The sequence below is a fragment of the Helicoverpa zea genome, chromosome 8, assembly GCF_022581195.2.
Source record: "Helicoverpa zea isolate HzStark_Cry1AcR chromosome 8, ilHelZeax1.1, whole genome shotgun sequence".
In the NCBI taxonomy this organism is placed as follows: Eukaryota; Metazoa; Arthropoda; class Insecta; order Lepidoptera; family Noctuidae; genus Helicoverpa; species Helicoverpa zea.
This window is the reverse complement of record NC_061459.1, coordinates 11,640,848-11,655,834: the sequence shown is the minus strand read 5'-3', so window position 1 is coordinate 11,655,834 and position 14,987 is coordinate 11,640,848. Positions and strand designations below refer to the sequence as shown.

The following is a 14,987-nucleotide window of genomic DNA, read 5'->3' as shown; positions in this document are numbered from 1 at the left end:
ATTCAGTATTATTTCAGCTCAGATTCCACTTTTATTGTCCGTACAAGATGATACGCAGCTGGTGCATCCGATGCGGTTTTGTTACAATACCAATTTACATGGAAACTGCCGGTGTCAGCGAGTAAACGGCTTCGAACATGACCCGTCATAGACTGCAATGGGTTTTACGTAGAATTCATAGAGGTGAAGTGAGGTAACGGACCACTGGAGTGTTAAGCCTAGAGAAATACACGAGTAAAAAAAATATCTCAAAGTTTGTTACATGTCTTACGGAAACCTTAAAATTACAGTTAGCCGGAAATGTCATTAGTTGGTCTACTGACAACTATACGTTTATACAATAATATATGATTGGAGTGCAACTACCAGACAAATGAATCATTCCCATTTCATCCAAACATGCAATTAAAATTGCCACTAGAAAACCAAAGTAAATTAACAGTGTTAGAGAGGCAGTGATTATTGTATCAAAAGGCAGTTTCCTTGTTACATACTCTAGAAAACCAAACATTTTGAGAATACGAACAGAAACTATAAAAACAAATCTTCCACTACACCATTAAAGGCTTTTAGAGCCTATCTCAAACACAACAACGTAGGGTAGAATATCTCCACCCGCATTATAAATAGTAGCCAAAAACATTACGAAACGTAAGCGGATGACAGGCAGAAAGTCGGCCATTTTAAGCTATACAAAACAGAAACAATACACTCATACATAATTACTCAAATATACATAATCCACGTCATATTCCAGGATGACTCGGCGAATATCAGAAGGAGCGTTCTATTATTCAACGGAGGCTGTTTGCCGCAGATGTGAGCGACATATAAAAATTCGCATGTCATTGCAGTGTGCTCCATTCCAAATGCGACACTGCGATGGTTATTCTGGAAACTTCGACGAAGGATGCAACTGCAGTTATTCGTAACGGATCAGTTATTCGTGCATATCTGGAATATCTAGCTTGGATGTAAAAGCCATCAGCTTTCTTTATGGATGATAAAGTTTATAGCTGATCTTTGCTTTAGATCTTAGAAGAGACATTTGAAATAGGAAAAATAACTATATGATAAAAATAGTATTTTTATGAAAGAATATGTAATGTTCCTAAAACTTCACCCTCCCAAAATCCCAACGGTGGTCGATTGAATAATTATGCTCCATGTTTAGTAGTATTTAATGATCACGTAAAACAGATAGATAAGGCTACCGTTACATAAGTAAGCCCACAGTCAAAAAACAGAGTTTAGTGGTACTTGAACTACACACAAAGATCCAAAATAAAATAACCCAGAAACCAAACGAGCCATACAAAAGGCCTACCTCAAAATACACACGACATTACCGTCTCATTTGCTATAACTAAAGTTAAAATACCCTGCGATATGTAAAGTGACCGTACTTGGCATAAGTGGGCCCTGTACGGAATTATAATAACATATTTTATAGACCGGCCATCTTGCTTCTGACATTAATGACTTTTGCCCTGAAATATGAGGCTTTTTCAATCCTGACACAGAATTTTTGGGAGGTTAATTTGGAGTGCAATATTTTAAAGAGATTGTATGCAAATTGGTTGATGTAGATGCTAAATTAGGAGATAAGGTGGGCTTTGCGCGTTTGTTTGGTGTAATTGTTATTACCATGCAAGGTAAAGCAGTAAATAGGTAGAATCTGCTTGTAAATTGTTGCGGTGTAAGAGCCTTTACCTTAAAACGACCCAGATAATAATCTAGTACAGTAATGGATAAGTCATTATACATACTTACTATTTTTCAGGTAAAAGCAAGTTTTCATTTTAAAACTCTTGTATAGAGAAGTTTCATCGTTCAGTCAAAAAGTCATTGTCACTCTGTAAAAAAAAAACAGACAACAAACAAATCCTATCTAACAAATAAAGAACCTATCGCTTTACAATATCGGTTCAAGTTAAAAGCTTCGAACATTCTTTACATCAAGAAACCAATATCATTTGTACAAATCGTTTCACCTACTACCCTGTACGCGGTACACAATGAAACAAAACAATTGAGTTTTACCATAGACCGGGGAACTTATAGAAGTCTCACTAACGAAAATTCGAAAGTTTGTTTTGTATAATAATTTTTGTTGTTGCCATACTTACATACCATATTATAATAGAAACAGAAAGAACTAGTATATAAAACAATAAATACACATTTAATTCATAAAAAAAAACTTATAATTTATCATTTAAAGTATCACATTTCCAAAAGAAAACGGCGAAGTAGCCAGGTAAAAAAATATTTGCTTTATTTACGAGTTTTTATATCTTATTTGTCCTACCCAAATCTTATCGTACAAGTAATTTATATTATTAAGAATAGATCTTCTGTGTACCTAACTTTGTTACGACCCTACTTTTAGATAGCTCGTGTGGTATTCAGGGTCAATTGAGTAGGGACGACATACTATTGACCTTGCCGGCCGTAGTCTTTATAATACCTACTTTTGTCCCAGCGAAAATTGGCAGCCAATTTCGTGAATTAAAGAAAAACAACACACTGTAGGTATGGTACGTTTACTTTTTTATAATTGGTTTCGTCTGTACAATATTGAAGTCTGTTTCAATTAGAGTTTAGGATTATGAAGATTTATGGGAGCCTTTTGTTTTTAGTTTAAAATTGTTTGGGTGAACATGTTTTTGGTCTGGGATAATAGTTTATTGTCACGCACTATTGTTTAGTACATTTTATAAAAAATCTGAATTTGATCTTTTTGATGGATAAATAAGTCAATTGTTATTATTAAAAATATATGTTTATTTACCTTTAAACCTATACATATTTTGTAAGGTACTCCGAGTTGTATAAGTTTAAGCATTATCAAGTAAGCTAGGGTACGCCGAACGTTACTACATATATGTACATACATAATAATTTATTGATGATATATTTTTGTCGTTGCTCATCCCTAGTCTTTGGTAGGGACTTACTACTTTTACGTAGGGAATTACTGACTCACTGCTACAACATTCAAAATCGACACCAAAATATTAGTTGTCTAAAATTTTCCGTTCTTTAAATGATAGTGGCTACCAAATAAAATGATTACATGTTTGTAATCTACTTGGATTAAATACCACGAAGGTATAATATCAAGGCGACCAGCCTTCAGACAGAATAATAGATATTTTCAGTTCTCAGAAACTCGATTATTGTCGGTACTAAATAGCTTGTAATCGAGAGAAAATTATTACATAGACTTTGTAAATTAGCCTCAATAGGTACACATAAAATGTAACCTATAATTGATATTTAATTTTCTGTGGTGGCAACATTGTATTAAATTACAAAATGGCTGGCAACAATATGTTTCTAGGCAAATTAACAGCTTATATATTAAGGAAAAACTTCGAAGTATTTAATAATAAAATTTATGTGAAATAACAGTTATCAGCACCTGCTTGGTTGAAAATGAATGGTTTGCGGTAAATTAATAGGTAAAGCGAGTGACTGACACTCCATACTGGTTGATTTAAATGTGGCCCAATAGGAAAAAAATCGTATTAATTATTATGGGGACGTACGCAGTTAGTAGGCCTACAAGCTAAAACAATTGGTTTTTATCCTGACTAATCCTTACTTCCTTACTATTATTTTAATGAACAGTGTGTATTTCCGGGTATTTGGAACTAGTTTCCTTCTGTACTAGGCTAACACCTCAAGGAAACAGCTATCCTTTACATACATACATTTAAATCGAAAAATGTATTCCATGTGCAGTAACCCCTGTGCTAAGTTATCAATATGACAGCTAACTATTGCACCTATGACAAAAAAGTAACGACAAACGTAGCCAGCACTCAGTAATATTACACGTTATTTTTAACTAGCCGTTTTCCCGCGGTTTCATCCGCGTCCCGTGGTAACTACTGCCCGTACCGGGATAAAATATAGCCTATGTTACTCGTGGATAATGTAGCTTTCGAATGGTGAAAGAATTTTTAAAAACTGTCCAGTAGTTTTTGAGCCTATATATTACAACCAAACAAACAAACAAAGTTTTCCTCTTTATAATATTAGTATAGATGACAAGACCATGATAACAAATTATCCTTAATTCTATTTAACCCACCTATTCTAATTGTTCACTTAAATTGAAGCACTAAACTCAATTATTTGGTTCACGATCGATTTCCAGAAAATCTGAGAATGGGAACATACATGAAGCCTGACCCCAAAAGCTAGGGTCATCAGTTAGAAGCTAATGCCGCGTCATGACATAGCTACAGTCAGAAGTAATTGTATGTGGTGATGGAGAAAACTTTCGCAAGCACATTAGAATCTAGAGTAAATAATGGTTGGTAGGTGAGAAATAGTAGTCTTGAAAGAACAATTGTCTATATGTTACCGGTCGAACCCGATTTTAGGACATACCAGTTTTGCCTAGGTTCAACTAGTTCTTCCTACACGCGTTAGGATTAACTAGTATAGCCTAGTCCAAACTAATTTGTTTTAAGCCCGATAGGACGGACCAGTTTAGGCTAGGCAAAACTAGTTGATCCTAATATCAATACGCACACTCTAGGATAAACTGGTATGGCCTAGTCTAAACTGGTATGGCCTAGTCTAAACAATAAACAAATGTAGCGAGGTCGGAAAGTAACTGAACAAACATGTCAAGAACTGCAGCTACGAAACATTCTGTTGGATCAGGCCAAGGTTTTGTAAGATGCAGCAGCAACAAGAACTGTTCCACAAACAGATGCCAGTGCAAGAAGGCAATGATACTCTGCAATTCTAAGTGCCACCAAAGCAAACCGTGTAAAAATAAATAACAATTTTAATAATTAACATAATACTCGTATGATTATTGCTTCTTAAAAAAAAACTGTATTATTTGTTATAGTGTGATTGTTTGTATTACCAATTATTATCCATAACTTTTAACGACTACAATTTTAATTTGAGATTTGATTATTGCTTCTATTAAAAAAAAAAATACTTACCTATTATTTGTTAGTTAGCTACATATATGTAGTATGATTGTTCGTATTATCAATTTATCCATAACGACGAATCAATAAAGATGATTATTTTTCTAAACACGTTTATCCTAGAGTGTGCGTACTTATATCAGGATCAACTAGTTTTGCCTAGCCTAAACTGGTCCGTCCTATCGGGCTTAGGACAAATTAGTTTGGACTAGGCTATACTAGTTAATCCTAACGCGTATAGGAAGAACTAATTGAGCCTAGGCAAAACTGGTTTATCCTAAAATCGGGTTCGGCCGGTAACATATACTAATATTATAAAGAGGAAAACTTTGTTTGTTTGTTTGGTTGTAATGGATAAACTCAAAAACTACTAGACCGATTTTAAATATTCTTTCACCATTAGAAAGCTATATTATTGGCGAGTAAAATAGGCTATATTTTATCCCGTTGCGGACAGTAGCTCCCACGGGACGCGGGTGAAACCGCTGGAAAACGGCTAGTTGTTAATAAAAACTCAAACTCAAACTCAAAATATTTATTTGCATGTTAAGGTTGTACAGTTCTCAGATATAGGTTTAGGTTCAGCTTAACGGCCTTTTGCAGGCGTTGCAAAAATGTTTAAACAGTTTAGCTACGGTATTGTTCGTACTATTATTTTTGTGCTATATTTTTTGATAGGTACTGTTTAAGGGATGAATGGAGAGGTTAAATCAAATCATATATTTCCCCTTAGACATATCTTCTTACTTGCTATATAATTTGGCGTATGTGGTCACCAGAATCCAGTCACTGGGTTCTATCAGACTAAGGATATTAAAGATCTAAAAATATTTAGGATGGAAGTGGTTGACTTTAAAGACATGGATAGTTTAAGGTAAGAAAAAATACTAGATAGAGCGACAAACGGATGACTGAAAAGTGGATTTTGTACTCCAAATAATTCAATTCCATTTTGTCATTAACCATTCTTTATATAAATCCCATCATTCAGTCATTATAATGCTCTGTCACAATTCTGATTAACCATAATTAATTCAATGAACAGACTCCCAAAAACGCGTAATTTTATATTTTAATCACGATTTAAAATTGGTAATTTACACAGGAAAGTTACTTAAAAGGAGTTATGCCCGATTCGTCATTTTAGTGATTTGGCATCCATAAAAAACGTGTCCCAGTTTGTCATTCAATAAAATATTTTATTTTGCTTAGTCCCAATTGGTCATCCGTACTTTATTTTGTAAAAAGTACTGTCAACAAGATAAGCTGTACAATATTGTATTACGTTTTTTTTTATTTATGTTGGTTATGTTTTTTCCGATTCTGGCAAGACGCTATTAATAAAATCGCGATTTCAACGGCGTCACACAACGCACGGCCAAAACCAAAATACCAGGATCGCATAAATCAGATGAGTAATATACCAATCAACGAGTGTCCATGGAACTGCCCACCATGTACTAGGACCGCATAACTTACAGGAGTATAGCAGTCAAGAGTGTCAGGATTTTACGTTTTTTTCCTAATTGTAGATAAACATACCAATTTACACCATGTCGATGAATTGTATTTTATGTATGTGAGCCAATTTTTTGAAAATCCCGGTATAACTTATTTATATATAAAATCAGGTAATAAAACAGAAGCCTTTTATTTTCTAGAAAGAGACAATATATAGAAGGGGCAAAGTATGGTCCGGTTTCTATTGTTTTGTGTAAGTAACTATTTACTATTATCGGTATTAGCAAAAAAACATGTGGTGTAAATGCATTATTAGTTGGTTATTGAGTGCCCTGGAAGTGTATGTGACTTGTGACCAAAACTTAAGCACATAGGTATACATAAATAAATAAACATATTTTCTCAATTGTGTATGGATAGTAAAGCACTGGTACTCAGCTACATCCGGTTAGACTGGAAGCCGACCCCAACACATTTTGGGAAAAAGGCTCGGAGGAAGAAGTGTATGGATAGTAAGAACAAGAAGTTTAAGAAGATAATTGAACTGAAACGTTCTGTTTAACCGAACAAGGACCAAGTTAAAAGAAAAACTGCAGTATGTACAACACAACTGCTGACTACATTCAAATTATTTTTGTTAATTAAATTTTATATTTATGAATATTTTTTATGTATACAATCTCTTTGCTAGTTATGGGCCCCTGGTACTTTTGTTACCGGTACAAAAAGTATCGAGTCACATTCTCGGGTTTATAAAATGCCCATGTTGTCTTCACCTGTGTTTTAATGTAAACTTTATTATATGTTTATGAGAACTATTAAAACCTTTACCTACATTGAAGTTTATCATTTAAAATTTCTTCTAACACTTTTATTTCTGACGGTACTCTGATACGTGAAATTTTCGTTCGTACTCTGATACGTTATGCGGGTGACGAATCGGAACTCAAAATTTAAATATTATATTATTTATTTTGCTCGAATGACCAATCGGGATTTGGTGTATGGAAAAAATAGTTGGTGACCAATCGGTACTAATGACAAATTGGGAATAACTCCTTAAAAGAATATACCTTATCATGAAACTCTTTACATATGCAAATGACATGGCTATGTTAATCCGTACATATTTAACTTCGCCATTATACTGATTATAAAGTTGTTATATTCGTAACTAAGCTGCTTCGTGGCGTGTGGTTGTCACATAAAAATTATAATGTATAGTTTTGTTGAATTTATTGGTAAAAATAAACAAAGTGTCATTACCCGGAATAGTGTATAAAAAGAAGTGAAACATACGGTGAGCGTAGTTTTGGCGGACGCGTTTTTGTTGCACTTTTAAGGTTCTGGATGCACCTTCTTGTTCCGTAATGCGAGATCTGTGGTGGTCCAGCTTGATGAGTTTGTAGTATGGTGCGTGTGTAATTTTTTTTTGTAATATGTTTCGTAATACGTTCAAGTGTTAATGCTACAGTATACTTAACTTTTAGTACACACACTTCCTCCCTATTTAATTAAATTAAGAGAATTGTTAAACCGCATTTTTCAAACAGAAAGTAAGATCATTATTTTAATGTGATTTACATATCTGTAGTACTCAAAGTCTATTCATAATTTCGATGCTTCGTAAAACAAACAGCGCTTTCCGTCCCGGCTGTATGTTTCCACAATGATTTAACTGTTACGCGATACTCTGTGGTACATTATAGATGAGATGTGATTTCTTTGATCGATGGGACCCGATTTGGACGACGCTCGTTTAGAACCCTGGCCGACTAATATTTTATTCACAAAATGGCGGTATATGCCTACCAACTGATAGATACTTAACCTTCCAATTTTATAGGATTTTAGATTATTCATGGTAGCTACGGTTTTTGTCGGTGTTGTCATTTTTCAAGCTCAATTTATTTCTACGGATCTCGGTTGAAATTGTATGATTGATACGGTTCGTGTAATAAATCAGAGTAGTAATGTTTATTAATGTATTTTGACGTTTCTTGAATTAATCTTAAAATACCTAAGACATTGTTTTTAGATACTAAAAATAGTAGAACTTTATTTCTTGACTTTGAGTGATCTAATTTGTCAAGATGTATTAAAAATAAAGGGTCTGTTTCAACTCATTATGTGATTAACGTAATTAATTAGATCACTTACATTAAATATTCTATTTTATTTAAGTACTTAATACGAAAACGCAAAAAAAATAAGATTGAAATCTCTGAAATATCAAAAGTATTTTCTACGCAGTAAATAATGCGTATTCAAAGATGCACATAAGTAGATGCATAAAAATATTAATTTAAGTAATGATAATCAAATAACGTTTTAAAATTAATCGCTCATATACCTAACAAAAAAAGAATATTATTAGTATCGTGTTTTTAAATAAAAACAGTCTTCAAACATAAGTAATTATTTATTTCTAAAGTACTCTTATAAAAGAACATCATACGCCTAATAAACGAAGCATCGTATTTGTGAAAGTATTTCTAAGAAATAAAACATTAAGAAAAGTCTTAAAAAACCTGGTTCTCGTTAAGTTACAAACAAAAGAACAAGTATGATTCGCAGGAATAAGTAAGTACCGATAGCAAATAAAACTTCAAACATTAATAAATAATAAAAAGTTATATTAAGAAGCAGCCAAGTTATTTTATTAGCCGTAAATCTCGTGAAGTAGTAAGATATATCTACTCAAGAAATTAAGTGTAGATTCTTTTTTTTTACAACCGCACTGAAGTGATTTACGAGATCTGATAAGTAGACGACGAGACGAAAATTATAGGGGATTTTCGCGAAATTGTATCAACAATTTTCAACTTAGTACATAATGTCTTGAAAAAATCTTTAAAAAACGAGCAACTTTTACTTTTATGGATGTTTCACGAAATTTGACTTTAGATGTGGCAAAATTCAATTTCGATCCCCTGGTGATACTTTTCGAAGGTACAAAAATTTTACTCTATTTTTCACGAAGCAACTGTCGAAGTAAACCAATTTTGTATCCAATTTTCTTATAAAATAAATACTTAATCAATTTAGACTAACGAGATGTCATTTGATTTATCTTAATCTGGGACGCTACAGTTTGATAAAACGCTCTCTAAAATGTGGAAATTAAATTCTCTCAATCTGTTTCACTGAAAGCGATGTTGAGTAATTTACGTCACACGAAAAATACGACTACATTTTCAAGCTGTCCTTTTTTCAGTTACTAGTGTAATGTTGATTTAAAGTGCATGTCTGTTGTGCTGATATTTCGGGAATGAAAAACTCGTAATACAGGAACGACAAAAAAGTTTATACTAGGCATAACAATAATAAGAACCTAAATAGATTGTTTGTAGGCTACAATGCATTAACATAAGGAACTACTAAAACGATGTATCGAGTAAGGCTATACGCTACATTTTACCTAGCTGTGCGAAGTAGTTCCCACGGGACGTGGGTAAAACTACTGCCGAACCTGGTCTATCATAAGATGTTAAAGTACCTACGTAACGTACGTACGTAAGTAGTTTATATCTACTATGTGCTTAATGTGTACGATCTTTCAGACGGATATAAAAGTCGATACAAGACATGTCAATAAGACAGAATGTAATGAAGTTCTAGCATAATCTAGGATTTCCCATTACTTATGTTGTAGGTATGCGTTTCCATTCCTAAGGTAAATTCCCACCTGTATTCGTCTCCGATTCGTATCTATTTCCGTACCAAACAGAACAAAAATACGAATGTTGGTCTTCCTCCTACTCAGGTATACTAAAGTTCATCTAAATACATCCAGCCTTTGAAAATATTGCACAGAAACATACACCTACAGAGTAACTATGAAATTACTAAGGAAGTAAGGATTCCTAAGCTGATCATCATCTTAGCATAATACACATACCTACGATGAACGCACCACGATATGTTTGTTTGGGGCCGAAGGACGGTAACGGAAGCTGGTCCGGTGCCCGATACTATAAATCACTTAGTTTAAACGCTTGCAGTTCAAATTTAAGGATTTATTATGCCTTTTGTTTTTGATAGTTGGGGAACGTATTTTGTTGTATACGATTGTTGAGGAAAGTATATAAATTGTTGGACATATAGGTAAGGACCTTGCCAAGTACAAGTCTTGCTATATGTATGTATATAATGTCTATATGTTTGCAATATTGTATGTGTATAATGTCTAACAATATAATTTGCAATGTACAATTATTGTGGTTTAAGAGATTAGCTCTTAAATCTGACACTCATAATATTTATAGTCATTGGAAGATTAATGACACTGAAATTATTAAGAAAAATGAATAAATGATTCTAAGTAATGTATGAACTGTAAATAAACTTCAAGAACAGTGAGTTCAAGCAAAGAAAGCTAAATTATGGACGAAGAAAAATAACTTACCTACAAAATAATGAGCATAATTTCCTCAACCCAGATCTTTAACAAACGTTTCCAATAAAATTGATTAAAAAAGACTGCCAAACCTTTCACATCTCCATTTAGATCGCAGCTCTATTCAAAATATTTCCCAAAATTCATATCGGAATCGTTTTTTTTTTCCTTTTGAAGATCGTATCAATTTCGCTGGAAAAAAGTTTCCAACTAATTTGAAAGAGAACAACGAGAGAAAAGGTAATGGCCAAGTCTTTAGAGTTTCGGAGCTCAATTTCAATATCGCGGATATTTATTGTCAAAAACACGAACATTTAAAGTGAAATCCTCGAGGAATATCGAAGTAATAATTTTTAATATAGTAGTTTGAGCTTTTAAACTTTTTGGTATTAATATTCGAGATAATGAAATGGCTTGCTGGTATTACGTCTCGCTATTATTATGATATTTTAATATACCCGTTACCTTTTTTGCTTTAATGATTATGAATATTTAATGAAAATGATAACATACCTACTTATACCTATTTCTTAGGCATCCATTCCGGAGGGACTGTCTTATCTTGAATCTTAAGAGCTGCTCCAGTATGTTTATTATTTATTTTGTATCAAGGGTATCCTGTAGTAGGTACCTAGTTCGTAAAAACCTTTTTGGTTCTTGTAAAGAAGCAAGGAGGTAGGTTTCAGTTCCACTGGAAGAGCCTTGAGGGTTATTGTTTCCAGTATCCTATGACTTCTTGATAGAGACCCTGACAGTTGAGTTCCTGGTCTAAACTTCTGTTCAGTAAAATAATTTTATATTTTAAAATATGAATATCTTTATAGGTTGTATTTTCAAAGCTTCCTTCCAAGCCTTCAAACTTACTTAGTTAATGACATTTGTACCCACTTCAAACAGCAAATTGACATCGGGTAAACATAAACGCTGTGCATAATCAGAGCTTCTACCGTGAAAACCTACCTATAATCTATTAGAACCCTTTATAGACAAGCAAAGCCTTATAATCAATGTTACATACATTCTCAACGATCATAGGTGTGATCTCAACTTTTTGTAAATCGATTAGAGAACATTACAAGTTGATCACTTATGTACCTACTTAATTTTTATTTAATTAAAAAAAGCTTCTATCCCAGTCTACATAAAGTACATTTTACCTAAACGCTTTATTTAATATCTCATTCTTAACACATCGTACCTACGTCTATTATCATTACTATCACATTTTTACTTTGATTCCACGATGTCACATCCAATTTTGTTTGAGTGCTTCTATTATAAGTAACGACTAGAAGCCATTGTACGGTGTAATTTACTAAGTATAAGTGTGTAGTTTATACACAATTTAAAAAACAATTTTGTATTACAAATTACTAAGGAGTTTTCTTTACTTAGGTATTTGTAATGACCGTGACATTTGTATATTATTCCATAATTGCGTGGATCTAGAATCTAGATCATAGGAGTATTTCCTCTAATTTTCCATTGAGCTAGGTATATTTTACTACTTACAACTTAAACTTGAGGCTTCCTGGAGCGAGAAAAGCCTTTCCTTGTGTAAAAGTGCCTCATAAAATCATTTTACAATATTCTTACGCAAAACTAGCCAAAAACATAACTGTCAAATACCTATATTAGTCACAATGTATTCACAAAGTTCGTTACTCGAACTTTATTACTAAGCTCTCGACACTCAAAGCTCAATTTTTAAATTGCTTCCATAAAACTCATACCTAATTAGTGAACTTCTAAAGTTGTAAGCAATTTCAGCAAGAATAAGGCATTTCGAACCTTGATGTCTTTTAAATGACTCTTCGAAAAATTGGTAGAGTAAAATATTATAAGTTTGGGCATCAAATTGGTACTTATACTTAAATCATTTTCAAGTATTTCATTCATCACAAATATATCTTGAATTTCAAGACTTCCGATTGTTTGAAAAGATTAAAAAGATCGACGCACCCAAAGAAAATCCGTATGTATGGTTCTAAGGTCGAATTTTCCTAACGTTTTTAGTAACCTAATCATTAAGGTATTACATGACTGATTAGCTCAACATAAAAACCAAATCATTACACCGTATCAAATTCTATAAAACTAAATTATGCATAAACGGAATTGGTCGTAAAAGACAGCCATCAAATAAAATTGCTTGATAAACAAGTTTCCAATTACAGGGAAAACGAACACAAACCATTCAATCATAAACGATCGTTGCAAACAAATTTAATTTTCAATGCTTTGGACGATCATTGAATTCGCATAACTCTGAAAACATATCCGGTCCAACGAATATTCAGAAGGCCCGACGTTTTTATCGAATTAACTGCTCTCGCCGAATGTTAAATTCCCTCAGCGATTATATCGAAAAAACAATTAAATTGCGAAACGTACGTTTTAAAACGACAGCATTATTCGGACTGCACAAACTTTGCTCCAAAATAGAATAATAAGGTTAAAACTTCGTAACGGCCGAGACCACCGAACCGCATCGAATTACCCCGCAACCCCTTTTTGTACAGTTTGACCCTGGGTTCCAAAACTTACCGTTGAAACAGGTGACCAACCACAGCAGGGTTGTGCAGGCATGCATGATGGTCACTCGCTTCACACCTCGACAACGCACCATCGCACTTTTATCGAATCACCATCCCACAGAACCAATTTATATACCTCCCTCAGAGGGACACTATTATCTACGATCAGAATTTCACCCTCGAGCTGTACGTGTGACGTAACAGAAAGTTCGTTCGTCCCTGTACTAGGACAAGGCGGCCGCTCTCGTCGGAGCGTCCCGTTCGACTGAACTGAACACGCCGTTAAAGGCTCCAAGGGTGAGGGGAGGGACAATATCAAATGTTTTGTATCCTCACAGCTATTTCCCTCCAAGAGCGGGTACCACGTGCCCTGTTTAGTCAATTTTCGTCTGAATGGGCCCACGGCTATTTATATTTTTATTGTTGTCATTAAATGTAACATAATTAGTGTCGGTTGTACTTCGTTGATTGGCTGCTACTGTTCAAACGAGTTTAATTAAACAGTTTGGTTCTTGTTAGTTACAAATTGCTGGTTGTTTTTTTGCCAATTTGACGCTTCATTGTTGGAAGGGTTAAATTGTGATTTTGGGAAGATAGCAATACAAATTCATGACCTATTTCACATGAGCAGGATATCCTAAATACCCGGTGTAAGAGTTATTAATATAAGTACACAGTTTATAAAGTCTCTGATTTTATAACGATACGTCGGAAATACGAAACTCGTATTAAAGTCGCCGAAGATGGTCGAAGTTTCATCGGTTTCGTGCTAGGCCGTCTTGATACAAGGAGTTTTAACTTGGAGCCGAGCGAAGACTTATACACGACTTTGGGGGTTGATACACGATGCCCCAACTTTATGAATTAAGAAAAACTGTGAACATATTTGTTTGGTAGTTACCTGAATGATTGTTTCTTTTAAGGGGTGCTAGTTCAGTTTTATTTTGGTAATTCTTCTGGTATAAAAATCTTGCAGCTGGACTTTTTTACTAATTACTGCTTGTTTTTAATTTATGATTAAATCATTATAGTTTTTGAAATATATTTTTAAGATTGAAGACTTAAAAAAATATTTTTTAATGACGAAAAACCTGCGCAAGTGGAAATGTAATTTGAAACAATCAGTGCTCTTTTGTTAAAGAATAAAAAACAAAATGCTAAAGGGTATAAGGTAGTTAATAATTCATCATTTACGCACGAAGTCAAATTGCTTACAAACATAGTGGTGTATTTCCAAAAAAGCCCACTGTTAAGCATCAATTAACTAGCTTCTGCCCACGACATTACTTTGTTATGTATACTTACAGAATTTGGGCGTAATCATAGATCTTTAGTGCTGACTTTTTTTGCAATACTCTGTATTTATGTGATTTCTTTGTTTCGAAATTAAAATTTAATGAAAAGTATGCCATTAATTACTAACATTTTTCATAATAATTATTTACTTTATACAATACGATATTAACTAACCAACATAACATAACGCAAAAAAACGAAAAACACAATAAAAATACTTAGTTGAGAATACATAAAGAGAAACAGAAAATTGCAAACTTCTAATTTAAAATATGCACTTCCATAATTTAAAACATTCCATATTTAGAACGATAGAGTGTTGTAGGAAAT

The 14,987-nt window shown here is 33.4% G+C and overlaps 1 protein-coding gene across 1 annotated transcript in view; it reads right to left on the bottom strand.

The window, feature by feature from the left end:
• Positions 1–13,624, bottom strand: part of LOC124632719 — a 58,770-nt gene extending 45,146 nt beyond the window's left edge. The window contains exon 1 of the mRNA XM_047167671.1: positions 13,372–13,624. Coding sequence (XP_047023627.1) covers positions 13,372–13,453 — 82 coding nt within the window. The 5' untranslated portion in view covers positions 13,454–13,624. The remainder of the gene's footprint in view (positions 1–13,371) is intronic.
• Between the last annotated feature and the right edge of the window lie 1,363 nt (positions 13,625–14,987).